This window comes from Orbicella faveolata, unplaced genomic scaffold (genome assembly GCF_042242905.1).
Source record: "Orbicella faveolata isolate gen_17 unplaced genomic scaffold, um_ofav_v1 contig_12, whole genome shotgun sequence".
Taxonomy (NCBI): Eukaryota; Metazoa; Cnidaria; class Anthozoa; order Scleractinia; family Merulinidae; genus Orbicella; species Orbicella faveolata.
Window position 1 is genome coordinate 12,356,483 of NW_028301539.1, and position 18,000 is coordinate 12,374,482.

The 18,000-nt window shown below is 40.6% G+C and overlaps 1 protein-coding gene and 1 long non-coding RNA gene across 2 annotated transcripts; one reads left to right on the forward strand and one right to left on the reverse strand.

Moving 5' to 3' along the window:
- Positions 1-1,077: 1,077 nt before the first annotated feature.
- Positions 1,078-6,940, forward strand: LOC110061462 (uncharacterized). Its single transcript, XR_002297979.2, has 4 exons — positions 1,078-1,152; positions 5,413-5,530; positions 5,882-6,005; positions 6,917-6,940. It is a non-coding gene; the product is annotated as an uncharacterized LOC110061462 (long non-coding RNA).
- Positions 6,941-7,166: 226 nt separating this feature from the next.
- LOC110064445 (uncharacterized) lies at positions 7,167-9,264 on the reverse strand. The gene is made up of 3 exons (XM_089282452.1): positions 9,144-9,264; positions 8,226-9,024; positions 7,167-8,126 (listed from the first exon to the last, which is right to left on the reverse strand). Exons 2-3 carry the CDS (start codon positions 9,016-9,018, stop codon positions 7,858-7,860), a joined length of 1,062 nt encoding a protein of 353 aa, XP_089138578.1. The 5' UTR covers positions 9,019-9,024; positions 9,144-9,264; the 3' UTR covers positions 7,167-7,857.
- Positions 9,265-18,000: the final 8,736 nt, after the last annotated feature.

The window sequence follows — 18,000 nt, forward strand, 5'->3', positions numbered from 1 at the left end:
AAACGTCGCGATCTACATCTCAAAGTGACTCCATCGTGAGACAAACGAGTGAAAATTCATCTATCCTATTTTACACCACGATGAATAATGTGCACATCTTTAAATTAAGTTCAAGTTCAATCGAGAATGCATTCGCCAACTACATCCCAGTCGCTGCTCCTTTTCTGAGGCACAAATCTATTTATTTCATTTATATTATTGCGATAATCAAAAGTGAGGTGTTTTCTTTAATTACTGTATTTGCTGTATATGCTGTTCTTTTAGTTAAAACCCACATGTTTCTATAATTTACACCAATAAACCACGCGGGGTATTGGAGATCACGTGGTATTGTCAGAGTCAGAGCAGAAGAGCCAACTGAATTTCTTCGTGTTTCAAAGCATAGAGATTAACAGCTTTTGGGAAATTTCCATGTGGTTTATCAGCAGTACCGGTAACGATCAATCACAATGCGCGCGTCACTCCGTTATTGCATTGTAAATTAAAAGTGATGAAAAGATATCGAGATCTAAAATCGGCATGACAAAACTTCATATTTACTTCAAAAAAAGGCTTTCATATTCCAAAATACAAAGCCAAGTTCTGAAAATTGAATTTTTCCATAACAATATATACCTGCCATTAACTCCTTGAAGTATAAGCACGTTAATCTTGGGATTTTAAAACAAGAAATACACGCATAATTCAGTATTTCAGACAATTAAAGTGAGATTTGTTCGTAGGTAGGACATATATTTTACTCTTTCTCGTTTCGAGGGAGGTTTAGCGACATACTCACTGGTCTTTCGTGCCTGAGCACTGTTATAAATCTTTGACTTATATTTTTTCTATTTTCAGACAAACAGTAAATCATTTCGCAGTGCGAGATATGCCAATATTTATCGAGCGTTAAGCAGGTGCTGTGAATAGTACCTGTTAATTGTATGACCTGATTACTAAAAATTACTTTTGCCCTACAAGGGATCTTTTCAGCCAATAGATTTAACTTTCGTAATTATCATTGGAGAGTTGTTTGTTGATTGAGTGACAGCGGAAATAGGTTCAGTTTGATTGGTGCTAACTAATGATGAGTGGTATTGTATAAGAACACAGTGGAAGCTTGTATCGAGCACCATTCACGAAAAATCCACTGAGGCCGCAAGTGTTATTCAGGTAAGATGCTTGTTTGATGTTCTTAGCATTATTACATTTCTTCATACACTAAACCTGGCCCGCCAACTTAAATGTTGAAGTGAAAAGGAGAAAATGCCTTAGCTTTTTAACGTTGTTCTTCGATCCCTTTTAAAGGGGTCTTAAATATTTCCTGACTCTTAGGAAGATTGCTACTTTTCGATCGTAAGGTTCGCCCGGTGAGCTAGTGTAGACTAGCTATATTTTTTTCTATTTGCTTTTATGCCGAAATCTTATGTGAGGGCGTCAACGATTTTTTGACCCGATTGTCAATGGTACATTTCTTTCTCTGAATTAACGTGGAATTTTCTCCACTAAATTAAACCGCACTGTTGATTCTTCATTCTTCCATTAAAAACATCTTCACCATCAACTTGAAAACACCCCAGGAGAGAAAGGATCAATCTTTATTTCCAAAGCGTAATTTCTCATCGCTTTTGCATCATGATTTTGTTTGCAAGTTCAGTTTGGAAAAAAATTATCTAAATGAGACAAAACTAGTATGAAGAAACAATCACATAAACACATTAAGGATCTCGTCGTCAGTTAAACGGCTCGATCATGTGGCTGAAACGACTTCAAATCGGTTCATAAGTTGACGATACGAAAAGCACTAAACAGCATCCTACCCAGTCATTAAAATACAACTTTTAGGACGGGGTAACTCGTGTATATACTCACGTCGTGCAAGATGCTGCGAAAGACAATGAGGACATGTAAAACTTCAGTTCGCGCTTAAAATACTGTAAAATATTGAGATATTCCATTCAAATTATGCAAGTTCGATAAATTAATTTTTCAAGTAAATTTTTCTGTTTCAGTGTAGTTTACCATTGTAGACAAGTATCAGACATAAGTGGTAATGCTTTAATTGAAGGCCAGCGCAAACCCTCTCAAAAGATTTGTCTTTGTAATTCATGCTCAGATCTAGAGTCACAAGATACAATTTGTAAAATAGAAACAATCTTCTAGAAAACTTCTTCTTTCTTATCGTGTTATCTTCCTTTTTTCGGTTCTTCTAAGGAGGATCATAGTCTATTGCATGGGATTACAAACACTCTTGCTGTTTCGTGAACTAAACAGCCCACATTTGCTATTTTCAGTGAAGTAAAAATTTACACCAATTAGCGCCGTGTCACTCTGTCATTAGAGTCAAATGGTTGGAAATTTCGGAATTTCTTATCTTTGTCATCTGCGTCAAGGAAACGCATAAAATCTCAAGAAAAGAAAGCTTAAATGACAAGTTACAAATAACTGCTTAAGGTGGCCAATTTTTACAAGTAGGCAAATCAAACATCTCAAACAAAACAAAGGAGGAAAAAAGCAAGATCAAATAAACCGACACCCCCAACAGAACGCCCAGATTACTACAAACCCGACAAAGGAAAGAGTGAATAATTCTTTCAAACCACAGTATATTATGAATTCAAGCACGTAACAAACAAAGGAAAACTAGGCAGATGGTCGTGACGATAACATAGAAATGCGGTACTCTTTATTTCCGACGCTGTCTTTGTCAAGGGAAAATAGATTAAGCATGTAAACAATTGATGCTCTTTCTTTCCGGCTCTTCATTCGCAGTTCTTTTGAAAAACCAGACCGAAAAGCAAACTTAAACATAAGTTTCGCCTAACGGTATAGCAGATGATTGGGACTCGCTACGCACCTCGTTATCTTTGGCAGCCGTTATCTAATATTAGAAGATAAGTAATTATATTCAGTACATTGGAAGGTGTAAGAAGCAGTGGCAACCCGTTATCACCGTCGAGGTGAAAAGGTGCATGAAAATAAAATCCACATCGACTTATTTTAAGAGCCGAAGCATGTGAAACACACGTTATAACGTCTATTGAAGAAAAGGTGAAATCGGCATTGATCCCGGCGGGCTATATTTTGGACGATGTTGATCTAAATATTTTTCAACTTACCACTTAGAAGCATTTTCGTAAATCACTAGCACTATGGTACTGAATTACAGCCATTCAATGTTCAGCCTTTTCTTTCAAATTGTACATTCGCTTATCAGTAAAAGTTATGCAACTACGCCTCAATAACAAAAACAGTAAACCCAAGTCGTCTTTTGAAAACTTAACGCATTGCCTGTTGAATCTGAAAAAGTCATTTGCTGCGCTTGCATGAAGATTGAACATTTTCATTCATCATCCTGTTGGATGAATCAGTTAAACGATCAAATGCTTTGTTCGTCACGGTAAATGTTGCACACATGAGTTTATCATCTAGTTAAGCCTTTATAACCCAAAACACTATTTATTGTAATTTGTTTTAAAAATAAATAAAGTAGCTCAGTTAGTTGCAGAAGTCAAAGAATGCTTAATTGTTCATATCTCAAATAGGCAAGTGGATATCTATTGAAAGGAAAAAAAAACAATGGCAATTAAACTGAACTCGGAATTCAGTGAACATTTCCCGCTTCAACAAGCGTACTTATCAAAAACAAAACAACTTTTCTTTCATGTGCCCCGTCTTTAGACTTTTGACGAACAGAAGTTGTCATTGAAGACAAATGATAAAACAAATTCGTGGGAAATTTTTCATTCTATGGAAACTGGAAACAATCTATTGAAAGAGTGATCAGGTAACGGCAGACTTAGGTAAAAGGTTTTTTACCAGTAAATCAGGTGTTACTATGTTTCTGTACAAAACAAAAAAAATGCGACTGCATAGGCAGTTGTGATTAGGCACAATATCAACTGAAGTTTATCGAGTAAAATGGACGCACTACTGCCACTTCACTCGCCGCCCTGCTGTTTCAAAACAACACTCATCAAACACGAACCAATTAAACCAATTAAAAGGGACGCCTTCATCGGCGTCCCAAATTAACAGCTACTCTAACAACTGTAAATTTTCATGAGTTGGGAACAGAGTATGAATTGTCCATAGCAAATTGTCCAAAATCAGTCTTTTCTTGATAACGTTCGTTTATTAGTTGTTTATGCAAAAGCGACGACGGCCAAACTCAACTTGTTTATGTTTCTTTGTGGCGACCGTGATATCGATCCTGCAAACATCGATTGTGGGTGAAGCTTTTATTACTTCCTGAATCTACTGCTTAGCTGGCTTAGAATCTGTAAACAGAAGGAGCGCGATAAAAGGAAAAGGATCACGTTTGACTGAGTATCCCGGGGTAATGTTTGCCAGAAAATTAAGGCGAGTTTGTGTTCAGCTAGACTTTGACTTAAAATCTTCCCGATTTTGACACCTACGTTACAATGACAGTCTCTTCAATAGTTAGAGTTATTTAGTTAAAAACCAATGTTTGTCACTGTCAGTACTAAGAGTCCCATCTTCAGCCTCTTGGCTTAATCTCAAACAAGATCAGCTTAATTTGTTTTCATGAAATATCGGCACCCATACAAAATGTGGATGAAATGTATCGGGAAAATATATATCTTTCATTTATGGGATGAATGTCACCGCAACTAATATAAATAAATCCGAGTATAAATATTCTTTCTGTATGTACGTAACCTTAAGTTTTAGCGTGTTTGAATTACAATTCCGCGCAGACTTTCCGAAAATAAAAGGCATTAGAATGTTCTTCATTATCGATGAAATACGTGGAGATACTGAGAGTTTTGCCTTGTAAGGTGCCTTCTTTGAAACAGCTGAATTTCCGCAACACTTTATGCACTCACTGATTCTGGTTGAATCATTCAAACGGTGGATTGTATATCTCAAAAATTCCATGCAGTATTTTTGCACCATGGGGTACATTCCGCGGCGTGCAGGTGTCGGGTCAGCTGGATTGGAGCTGGAGAAAAAATCGAATAAGGTCGAGGTTGTCGGGCGAGTTTTGTGGGGATCATTTCATAATTGAGTTGACCTAAAGTGAAACGAGTTGAAAGATGGAAATTAAATAAATCGTGTGTGTACGCTCGCTTTTTTCTACCTAATAAAATTAGGCTAAGGTTCTGGGATCCGTTTCTCGAAGGTCCCGAAAAGTTTTCCCACCCTGAAAGCCGTACCAAATTCTCAAAGCTTATCACTTCAGAGCTGTTTTATGCACATATTCTTAACATAAATAGAGGTTCTTTTCATACAAGAAGTTTCAGGCGTATTCACCTCTCCGTCTTTAAATACCGATTAACTAAAAATGGCTTTGCGGGTCCAAAAAGTTTCCGGCGCTTTCGAGAAACGGGCCCAGGTCTCAGGTAAGGCCGTTGTATTAAACTTCCACTTGATTTTTAATAGTTCACAATATTTTTTCCCATTTCACAGAAGCGAACCTGACTGTTCACTATGAAGATTGCAATCATTCTACTTGCGATTCTGTTGGTTTGCTCTGCTAGTTATCTGGAAGACACTGAGGCAGACTCTGAAGCACTCAGCGACTCTTGTAAGTATCTCTGTTTATGACGGCCACCCTCTAAATCATTATAGATGCCATAGATCGTTATAGAGTCACAATAAACGGTCCTTTTAAGACAAGGCTGAAATTGGGTGACAAAAACAACGGCGAAACGCCTGCAACTAAACATTGAGAGATATTAGACCAACAAACTGAAGAGAAAAGGACAGAAGTGGTGTCATGGTGTCAGGGTGGACTCCAAAAAACAACCACAACATTACCGAATATAAAAACTGTCAGCAAAATAACTTTGTTTTCATGCTTAAACCAGCTGCTTCACAAACTGACTTCACGTTATTTGTATGAACGGAATAACTGGGTTTCTTTATTTCTCTACAGTTCTTCGCCAAGAGCGCGGATCCTGCATTCAGAGAAGCAACAGGCTCTGTTTCAAGGCAAATAGGGCCAATTGCCTTGGATCTTATTTCAGGAGGTTCTGTCGAATGTCATGTGGATTTTGCTGGTAAGTCTGGTAAACCAAACGTACTTTCTCGCCAATCTACTGACTTATAAAGCCAGATAATTAAGTGTCCGGAAGAGAGAGAAAACGTGTTACCAACAGGAAATATCAAGTCTAGTTAGTTCAGTGGTGACGAACATTGTTTTGAAAAATAGTATTAAACGTAATTTCAACTCAAGACTCGAAAAACTTCATGAAAAAAACAGCAAAAAAAAAAAGGTTATCACGAAAACAAATAACAAGGGTGTACAACCATCATTATCAGGGGTGTTCACGTTCTCTCCCTTCCCAGGCTCTCTCTCTCTCTCGCTTTCCGAATCGCATGCAACAAAGAGAAGACATTACGTACTAATGCTAACCTATAACGTCTATAACGCTTTGCGGATTTAGCTGCCGCAATGGAACATATGAACCTACTTTAATTTTCTTTTTTGTTAGTTTTGGTTCTGATCAATATCACTGTTTGTTGTCGGTCGACTATTCAGTTCGTTTCTGCTAAATCATTAAATTTACCTCTTCCATTTAGGTGAAATTCAGTTCTAGACACATGTAACGGATACTTAAAAACTTTCCTTTCGATAAATTCACCAAGGCATCAATATGTTAAATTTGTACATCAATGAGTCAATCAGTCCAATGTCTGTTATCGTGCGTGGCCTGTCTCGACACGCGTGAGAGGAACCAAGAAGACCGAGGAAAATCAAACGCAAATTGCATGGAAATTGACCTAACCCTGTTGGTCTCAACCGTTTGCTAGTGGTCGGGTTCACATTTGTAACTAGGATTTACATCAACATTGAAATGGGTTTACTAACTTGGCGCACTTCTGTCTACTTAGTGTCTTCCAACATCAAAACTGGTGTTTACGTGTGATTTTTTTTTTTTAATTTTTAATTTTTAATTTTTTATTTCAGATCCACCTGTCCAGTGCTGCTATAGTCAGGGAGCATATGTAATCCCGTGGGATTTTTATGGTGAAAGCAAACCACCTACCCAGATGTTTTAAGGGGACCCTAAGGAACACAAAAACTGTTGTCGGCAATTTTGTAACCTGCACCGGCGGCTGCTATGGGGGGTCTATTTTTAGACCCATATGGCTCAACATGGAATCGAGGCTCGAACATAAAATGGCGTGTAAATACAATTAACTACAATAAATTTCCACAAAATTACCAGGAATCTTTAATATAGTCTATCTAATACACATTCATAGACTTAAGTAGTAAATACTGATCACGTGATCAACACTGCACGAAAGCGAGGCTGGTCGTTTGTTGTCTTCAAATAAGCATTAAAAGCATATTTCTTTTTCTCGAGTTGTTGAGAAAAATGACTACAACAAGTGAACTACATGATATTTTTTGTTCACGTGAATTAAACTACATTTGAATAGGTTTTGTTCACGTAAGACGACATGAAAGTGAGGCTGAGCTCCTCGGCACTTGTTAGGCCTGTTCTAAGCGTCGAGCCAACGTCGTGCTGAACCAAATTCCTTTCCGAAAATTAGGGCTTTCGGTGCGAAGAAGAAATACAACTAGATGAAAACAGAACTAACCAAATTGGCGTTTAGAACCACTGCCGTGCTAGCGTCGCGCTATCATAAAACCAAATGGAATTAGGTTCGGCACGACGTTGGCTCGACGTTTAGACCAGGCCTTATATCAGCTATTCGATATGTTAGCGATAATTAAGGTTCCTCCGAGGGCGTAATGTTAACCATAACAGGTTTACAGGTATATATAATTATTACTACCCAGAACCTAGTCAGGCTTTTGGCGATAATAACTGCTTTAAAAATAACACAACTGAGCCCATAATGCATTGCAGTCTACAGAACATAGATGTCAGGTAAGAATCATTCATCATCCTCGTCTTCCTTGTTGTCATCGTCCTGCTCATCCGATGTTTCATCATCACAGCTATCATTCTCAATCATATCGACATTGTCACACGCTTCCCCTGTCTCGTCATTGCTGCAGCTGCATAGATCTGTGCAAGTGAGACCCGCCCTTCGACAGCTGCACCTGTTGTTTCTGCATTTGTCCTTCCCACAGCCACACTTGACAAGATAAAGAACAGCGTCGGGTGCCGGCTGCAGTTTCGTCATCACCGGCATCCATTTGTCTGAAATATAAAAGAATAAGGCAATGCATTAAATTCATCTCGATCTGCAGTGTCGAACTTGAGAGTCTATTACTATATCAACTGTTAATTTATAATAACCTTTGTCCTTTTTCCATCCATAGTTCTCTGGTGATGGAAGGTCTGGATTAGGGACTTTGTCATTGGCCCAGATCATGGCTTGGTAATGCGCTCGCTTAATGGCCTCTCGGAGAGCAGCTTGTGTAGGCGGTAGTCGTTCTGACTCGGCCTGTTTTCTTCGAAAGAGGAGCCACCTTAGATCTTTCAGGCTGGATATCTTAGTCTTGGGCAGGTAAAGTTGGCACACTAGCTTCTCTATTGCATAGAACATGCCCACTGTGGGAACGACGGTAGAGCCGAGATCTGCAAGTGCAGTGACACATTCTTCATCAGCTTCAAGAAACGCTTTCCAGCATTCCAGCTTTCCTTTAAATGCAAAGTTTCCAGTGACATCAGCTCCGCTCCAGGCATGAAAGCCAGGTAGTGCTGCCGTTCTAGCTGCTCCTAAAGCGCGGACAATTGGACAAAGCTGGATAGTTCGGTGGCGCTGTCCTCTTCCAGTGACGAATGAAGTGTCCGCACATAGCTCCGGGTAACGTCTAAGGGCCAGTACAAACACGTCAGTGTCCGGTGAAAAGATCTTGATACTCGTAGCTCCTGATGTGGTGGCATCTACTGCATGTAGCAGTATTTTGGTATCTGCCTCCTCTTGGTCGCTATCGAGGTACGCCATATCCTTGTGTGTTGCCCTACACTTACTGCTCCATGCAACCACCACGTGCAAACCATTCTGACGCCCCTTCTCTAGAGTCTTGCTGGCAAGATATTGCGTCAGTTCATCCTTGGTGCTGACATGTGCCAAAAGTCTCTTCATCGGTACCTGCATAAGAAAGGGTGTACTAGTTTTAGTGTCTTTACCTCTATATCTGGCCCTATTCTTCTTGTAGTACATTATATATAGGATCATTGCTTTTGTATGAAAAACCGTTAATAGTATACCTTGGAAATCTGAGTGGTGTCAGTAATCTTGTAGCTGATAGGTTCCAAGCATCCCTGACGAAATTTCGCGAGTTGCGGTCTTTAAAGACAATGGTACATCACACCTAAAAGCAGAATAACGTGCCCACTAATGTAAGTAATTATATCTAATATAAACACAAAGGTTACAAGGTAAATATCAGCGCGAGTGACAAACCTGTCGAAAATAAGACGAATTTCATCTGCCTCCTTGTACTTGTCGAAGATCGTCACAGTGAAATGATTGGCCAGATCCGAGCAGGTCTTGATCCAATCCGGTTTTTCCAGTGCTTGTACTTCGGCCATACCATCTACAATGGAAACCTTGATCTGCACATCTGCATTAGCGAACTGGTCAGTGGGTTCAGCCTGCGCAACTGATCTGTCACTTGGCAGCTTCTCTAGAATACTCATCAAGGCGCTCTTTGCGGAACAGTGCAGCATATTGCCATCGGCGGCAAACATTGATCGTGGAACTACCGAGAACTCGTACGCTCCCACTGCCTCTTTGATGTCTATCTCTGGACGGGACTTGCAGATTACCATCATCCGCGCGAAGAGACATCGATCTTCCTTTAGCTCGATGATCTTATCCTTTGTAGCCACCCTAACTGTTTTCCCAGTAGTCTTCCACGTTAGGAGCTTGCGCTTCTTCATCACGTCCCAGATGCTCTTCTCGGCTGTCTGTATCCGTTCCTTAACGAATGTTCCGAACAGCTTGTTACCAATGACGCTTTGATCGCAGAGATCTTTCTTCACTTTCTCGGGCATGCGCACTTTCGTCACTAGGTTGAACAGATCAGGGCCTTCTACTGTGAAGGGGTTGGTGAACCGTCGAATACTAGTGGTCAGCTGCTGGACGTTCCTTTCTTCACGTAACCTGACAGCAGTGGTGAGGTTGTGATGGCTAGTCTGTGTCTTAGAAGAAGTACCTGCCATCAGCTTGGCTTGTTCTGCCAGTCTTGCTAACTCAGGTGCAATCAAAAAATACTTTGTGCGTGCAGTAGGATTCAGCGTGATGCCAATCAATCCACCTGAGACTTTCATTGATCTGTTGACGTGTTCAAGCGCGTTGTCAGCGCCAACGGCACAGAATGCTACGTTCGCGTTCTTGTTCACCACCCAGTTGCCATTCTGGAACTCATGGTAGATTTCAGGATCGGCCTCCTTTATTATCTCCATCTCTGCCAAGTAAACAGGAATCATACGAGCGTAGTTTAACATGTCATGCGCAAAGAAGTACTTCACAAACAACTTTAGGGCTTGTAGATGAAGATCCCAGTCTCCAGTCCGCACGGCTCTGATGAACGTCATCATCTCCAAAACCATTGCCATGTACCCTCGGGTGAACTTGAACAGTGGACTATCCTCATGGTCTGCATCAAACTGCTCCATCTTTGCAGCAAGCTCTGTTGAATTGATGGTCTGTGCCAGTTCTTCGTGCTTTGCTGTAATATCTTGGTTTTCGCCTTTTTTGCACGCATCGCTTAACTGGTTAGCCGACTTCCCCACAATCGTGCGTACAGCTGGGTGTCTCACGAAGAAGGCTTCCTGGTAGAGGCTGAATAGAGCTTGTAATGTAACCATGTGCGCTGCCTCTCCTCTCTTTACGTGGTTCCCACCGAGAATCTGCTTCACAGTGGAAGGCCCATAGAGATCCGACTCTACCCAGCACATGTCCAGCCCGCTGTTCTCGATGAATGCACCGATTGTGCGAAGTTGGGCCATCACGATGTGTAGCTCACCAGGACGAAGTATTATATGCCCAAGATCTTGACGGGTCATCTGTAACTTCTTTGCCGGTTGATACAGTCCCATATCAAGCGATATCACAGTCCTCCTGTTCTGCCCTACAACCGCCGTGTTAATATTCTGTGCTTGCATCAGAATGGTAAGCAGAGTCTGCCACTCGTGTGCTGGTGCAGCGATCAGGGGAGGGGTGCCAACTCGCGTCAACGGCATGGAACTACTCATAGTGGAGTTATAGCCAGACCATACTGGGATGTTGGTACTAGGGGGCTGATTGTCCTCAACTTCTCCATTGGTGATTGTTCTGGTCATACTACGTCCGAGAAGCCATGTGAAATCTTGCTTTTTGATGTACAATGGAAGTTGGTCTTCGGTACACAATCCAAACTGGGGGAAGGTGGGACCAACAGGCCTTCCGGGTGGTGCAGGGCATTCTAGCAAGGTTGTCACAGATTCAGGAAGCTCTCTGATTGAGCGACGATACTGATCTCCGGGGTCCACGGTCAGCTCTGGTGCTACATCGCCTGCTTCCTGCCTTTGGTAGATTGCCATCGCTGTGCCGTGGAAGGTATTCTTGCCATCAGGAGTGTCCTCAGCGAAATCCACATTATCGACTGCAAAAAAGACGTGCCTACCCAAAACTACATTAGGGGGTATATATAGACCATCATTCAGCTCCATGCGCTTTAGAACGCTAGCTTCGATTTGGGCCTCTACTCTCAGGATCCTGTTGTAGTCCACTGACATTCCGAATCCATGAAGCATGGTTATGAGCTGCTTGCTTCTCACGGCCAGGTGTACAGCTATCCCAACGGCTAACTGCAGCGGCATCTCCGACGAGGATCTTACAACATCGGACTTCTTGTTTTTGACCTGCCTCTCAGTCAAACACATTGATACAGTGGTCTGGGATAGAGCCATTGCACGATTGTACACTTCGTCACATTTCTTTCCAGCAGAAAGCTCATGTTTTGGGCCTTGTATAATCCATCTATAAAAACTAAAAAGCTCTGCTGGTACGTTCTCGTCAGGCAGGTTTTTCAGTGAACCTGTAAACTTCCACTTCCTACATTTGGTGATAGATTTCCTAATTATTGCAGCAGCATCAAACAGAGTTTTCATATCGGAGTCTATGTCTGCGGTCTGATCCTCAGCCATCTGAATTGCTTGATCTCTTGTCTTCTTGATACTGACTCGCTCGGACTCATTGACACGTTTAGGTGCATGAAACTCTATCTCTGGTATCTCTCGGAGTAGTAACTGCTTCAAGGCCTTTCGTCCGCCCCTCGAATTTTCCACATTGTTAGAGTCTAGTATGCTTTCAAACGCATCTTGTAATTCAGACATAGTCGCCACTTTTCCGCTACTCAAAGTCATCTCCGTCATTGTCAGGAATTCTATTTGTGCTGCAATCTCACCAGCCAACTTCTCAGATGATGATTCGGATGTTTCTCTTCGTAAAACATGCGATACATGGTTTGCCCAGCAGTTTTTGTGGTACTTTATATCTATGGAATGAGCATCATCTGGAGCAATGGATGTGTTGAGTTTAACCGAGAGCTTATCATTACCCGACATCCCAATGGCAGTGCGAAGGGACTCACCAGCAGAAAAGGTACTGATATTATGCAGGCTCTTACGGTAACCGGGTGGGCCATCGCAGAAAAAACAGACATTCTTATTGTAGGGAGACGTTTTCGAACGGGTTAGTTGAGGAATTTCTACTGATGAATCTGGTCGTGATTTTCGCCTGGACTCATTGGGGCCTTCGAGCTGCCTCTCATACCTTTCTCTTGCTCGTCTAAGCATCCCAGCATGTACTGCATCTTTATAACATGATCTATGCCATGATGCCCGCCCATCCTCGAGCTCTTGGACAGAAGCAAACCTCAACTTACTCCACGCTTCTGTGTACTCAAGATTACCGTACTTACTCCATTCCTCGATCGATACCAGAACTTTTTCGTGAGTTTCGGGCTTTTCAACTAGATTTTCGTTTTTTTTTCTTTGACAAATTATACATAAGTGTAAATCCAACCCTTTGGCCTCAGTTTCGTTTGTTTTTGAACCAGAATCCGTTTCCATATCTTATTAAACACCAAAAAAACATGCCGCTCTAGATGGACTGTAAATCCAACATGGCGGACCTCTAAAATGATGAAAATGACCGCTGACCAAAATCATTGTTTTTTCCTGATTTCAGTGAGCTATTGATTTGAATACAATCCCTTTAATAAATTTAACTCTCTGATCAATTTTCAGTAGCAAAATATATGCCTTCATGCCTTTGATGCTTATTTGAAAACAACAAACGACCAGCCTCGCTTTCGTGCAGTGTTGATCATGTGATCAGTATTTACTACTTAAGTCTATGGATATGTATTAGATAAACTAAATTAAATATTTCTGGTAATTTTGTGGAAATTTATTGTAGTTAATTGTATTTCCACGCCATTTTATATTCGAGCCTCGATTCCATGTTGAGCCATATAGGTCTAAAAATGGACCCCCCATAGCAGCCGCCGGTGCAGGTTACAAAATTGCCGACAACATTTTTTGTGTTCCTCAGGTTTCCCTTAACACATTTAGGTAGGTGGTTTGCTTTCACCATAAAAATCCCACGGAAATTTATTTTAAGACATATGCTCCCTGACTACTATCCACGTTCAGTTATTACTTCATTTATTTTCCCCTGCAGTGCTACTCGTGGATGATGGGTGATGGATAAAGAGTATAGTTACAGCATGATGAAATTTTCCTTTTAATCCATTAACTTGTTTCAACTTACTACACGAGACTGCACTTTAATTAGCCGAGAAAAAAAAAAATAAAGGTATCAATTTAAAAAGAAAATGAAAACGATTTTTGTGTGGGATTTCCCACACTTTGTCAACGCCAGCGAAACTTATTTATTTGTTTGTCCACGAGAGCAAAGCGTTTGTCACATGGTTTCTTCTTGGCGTGTAGACTGGGTTCCACTAGCAAAGTGTTTTTGTGCGGCGGCCATTAGTGTGATTACTCTTACCGGGTGTTGTTTTTTGGTGAGTTTTGACTTGTTTTTAGGCCTTAGGTCTTAGTGTTTTTAGACACTCTCTGCCGTATTTATTTTTGCGCAGTGGCTATTCGTGCACCTGTACGGCGACTTGTATTTGCTATTCGTACGGGAGTCAGAAGGTTTCATTTTATTTCTCTGTAATTGCTGATTCTTCCTTATCCAAATTGTTATATTCACCTTTAGGAAAAATAAGCGATTCCAATGAGTACCGTTTTTTTAAGCCAGATTAATTTGCGTACTCTCTGCATACTCGGCGAACGACCCACTCGCCACACTTCAAATTTTTTACGAGCCGCGATGTTAATACTCACGCACATGTCACGCGATAAGAAGGGACCGTACAGCTACTGGTATCTGCTATCCATACGGGATTCCTCGAGTATAACTAAAAGTTACCATTAAATTTAAGAATCGCTAACCTGTTTTTGAATGTCATAGTTGAACACTTTCCTCAGACAATACCTGTCCAGCCGTATTTTGGTGGAACAGTTTGCGTTACAAGATTCAGTGTGCATGTATTCCTCACCTGATTTGGAAGGAGAAAACGTTCGAAGCATCCATCCTTCGGTAAACTAACCGCGAGTAGCCGGACTAAATACGAAAAGAACTATCTAACTGCGTCTGCTATGGAAGCAGGAAAAATTCCCGTATGAATAGCAAAAATGCGAATAATTCGTACGGGACTACCACCAAGCACCTGATCAACAACCGCAGTTTTACGGACAGATATAGCATAATGACAAAGCCCAGTATTTTCCTGTGTATTTATGGTTAGCAAGTTGAGGTCCTCTCGACTGATAAACCATGATTTCTTAATACGTTGCGTGACGGTGCTGTTTCCGTAGACTCTCAAGTTTAAAATAACTAAATATTTGCATATGCCTTCAAACTTCACGCTAAACATTTTCACATTTACTGGTCATGTTTAACCACAAAAGCTTATTTCTAAAAGTACAATTTACATACAGTTTTCTCAGCTGGAAGCACGAATATTAGCTGACATTTGCAACCGGAGCTGATTTATCGTAAACAAACTCCGTGCAACCAGCGACCGATTCTAATATTTCCGCTGATAAATAAAAGTAGACAGCATTTCTATTACCGTTCCTTGGTTCAGGCTTACTCTTATGGCTTAAGAGTACTTTTCCGTACAATTTCGACTGGATAAAGACTGAACTTTTCATCCCCAAGCCAACGCGATTCAAAAGTTGAGTTCGGGAACATTAATTGTCCCAGTTATGTAGCACGTCATAGGGCATCCCGACGAAACAGGCCACATTATTGTTTATTGCACGGACCAGAATCACGACCAAAAAGTAAAACCGTCTCGTCTGCACTTGCTTTTCGATGATGTCGTTTGTTTTCGCCCCTGCTGCGAAAAACAAGCCTAACCTGCAAAATGTGTTTACTTCAATGACTCTTTCAATGAAACCCCCCCTCGTCACCCCACTAATAACTTGGGACTATATATATGTCTGCTGACTTTTGTTTTGTTTTGTTTTTTTGTTTTTGCTGGGTTTTAGTATACGTTGTGAAAGAACGGTTACAGGGGATTTTGCCAAGGTAACAAAAATGGCACACGGAGGAAAACCATTTTTCCTTTTCGGTTACACATTAATCACAAACGAAGAAACGTGATTTGCTCGTAATACCTTGGACATCAAAACACCAATGCAACTTACCACATTAAATGTCAAGGGCGCTGCATGTGATCTTTTTTAATGTATCCATGGGTATTAACCACGGGAAATTTACCTCCGGAAATATTGGTCATACTCACTAAATGCAGTTTCCCGTGGTAAAAGGGTCATTTACTACGGTAAAGAGTTCCATGTAACGGAACCCTAGGGGAGCGAATTTCCTAGAAACTAGAGTCCAAACATGTTTCTCTTGTAACCGTTTTTTCATCTGCAGCTTGGGATCTTATAACCAGGACTCTACAGTATATTTACTTGACGTCCATCACTACAACAGGACAAAAAAATGAAATATTCACTGTAAAGCTACAATTTCTCTGATTTAGCCATAGCGCATCAACTTTTATTTGACAGAAATCCCACACAAGTTCGCATTGCGGACCTGTTTTTTGTTAGTTCTATATTACCTGGGCATTCCTTTGCTGTAATATAATAGTTGTTTTAAGCGATTCAACGTCATTCTTCTCCAAAGACACGAGTCCTCGATAAAAGTCCAACCTGCCCCTCTCACTCATAGCTCACAACAACTCGGTCCGGTTAAACTGATCCCCATACACCTTAAACACAAATCACTCAGCTGCGGCGATGAGAAGAGTTCTGCCACACTGAAGAGTTAGGTCAGTACATACACATCATGCGTAAAGCAGAAAAGCAGAAAGAGGTTTGTTGTGACATCCTCCAGCTGCAAAGCGGCGGGGAGCTCTGAATGCTGACAGCTGTATTCGCAGAATGAAATTACCCCAGCAATTTACAGCACATTTAAATTGGATGTGACATTTGGCCCCTGGAACTTTAAGAAAATGTAATCGAATTGGATATTTTGCAGGGAGAGAAACTCTGCTAGAAACTCCAGAATCGGTAGAACGAACCCAAACCAATAGACCATAATATGATACTTGGCTTACGTCAATCATTGTTTCACAATTTCCTCATCCTCCTTCTCTGCTACTATTTTTTTTTTGTCTTTTGTGTTTTTCTTTTCTTGTATTTAAAACAATTTAATTTAAAAGCTATGTACCGACATTCAAGTGACGGCAGAATCACATCTAAATGTTAATTAAGCTGTTCTGGAACCTGTAAAGAAAAAACGGCGCTCAATTTGACATATAAAAATTGATGGAGTTATCTGGAAAAATGCATCCAAACTTTATTTCCTTGGGTTCTTCGAGTGATGCATTTTGACGACAATTAAACAGCCAACTTAAAAGTTAAATATCGAGATGGAGACACCATGTCCCACGTTTGGAGATAACAAAATCAGTTCCATTAAGGTAGCTTAAAATTACGCACGCGATTACGACATTTCATCAGACGGTGAAAAGTCATAAAAAGAAACCCAGTACGAATGAAATGCATGAGTTTGCAGAAATGGGAAATGACAACACGTCAGTCACCCAGCTACGAAAGAAAGTTTTCAAATTCTGTATTTTGTATTTTCTTCCATTGTACTTTTACATAATATATGCGATAACAAAACTAGTTTGGTCTATGGCCTGTCGTAACATTTCTCAGCAGTCTGACATACAAATGGAGCAACTTGGTCCTTGACCCTTCGCCTCGTGTGCCTTCTTACCAAAAGACTATATTATCGCAGCAATGACAACTATTGGTCGCTCGTCAGTTGGGAGCGACCTACTGACGAGGTCATAGATGAACTGGTTTTGTAGGGTCATGCATTATGTAACTGTGTGTTGAAAGTAAATGCAAATTAGGTTTTCTTCCTAATCGAGATGGTAGATCCTTGTAACATTATTTTATCATCAACATAAGCTACGTGATCTTTTAAGCTATATTTACAATACATAACTGTGGAACTTACGACGTTATTTCTTGATTTCTAAATAATATATGCAAAATTTTTTGGAATAAATTTTATAGGATATCTGACAGCCTCCTATCAACGCATCGGAGGCTAATTCAATGTGAAAGAGGACTGCTTTCATTTCCAAGACGCGTACGCGGAATTAATCTTTCGGAAAGAAGGGGTACGTGTGGATAAAGGAAACAAAACAAAAACAAAAACGAAGTGAAGGCAAACACATGAAGCAGATTTTGATATGCCTCGCGCGCGCAGGTTGAGCTATTACTGATCTATGCTAAATAACCAGAACAACTTGAGTAATCATGAATAACCGTGATAACAAGATAAAGAAAACATGCTTAAAAAAACGCTCGAAAAAAGCATGATATAAACAAAGTGGGATGCCCGCAAGAAGAACAGCCAATGACGGACACGTAAGGATAGTGAAGTTTTTGACCTAGCCAACCATCTAGGAATGTGTTATTCCAGGTAACCTTACTAAATAACCTCTAATACCGAACAAAGTAGCGATAACAT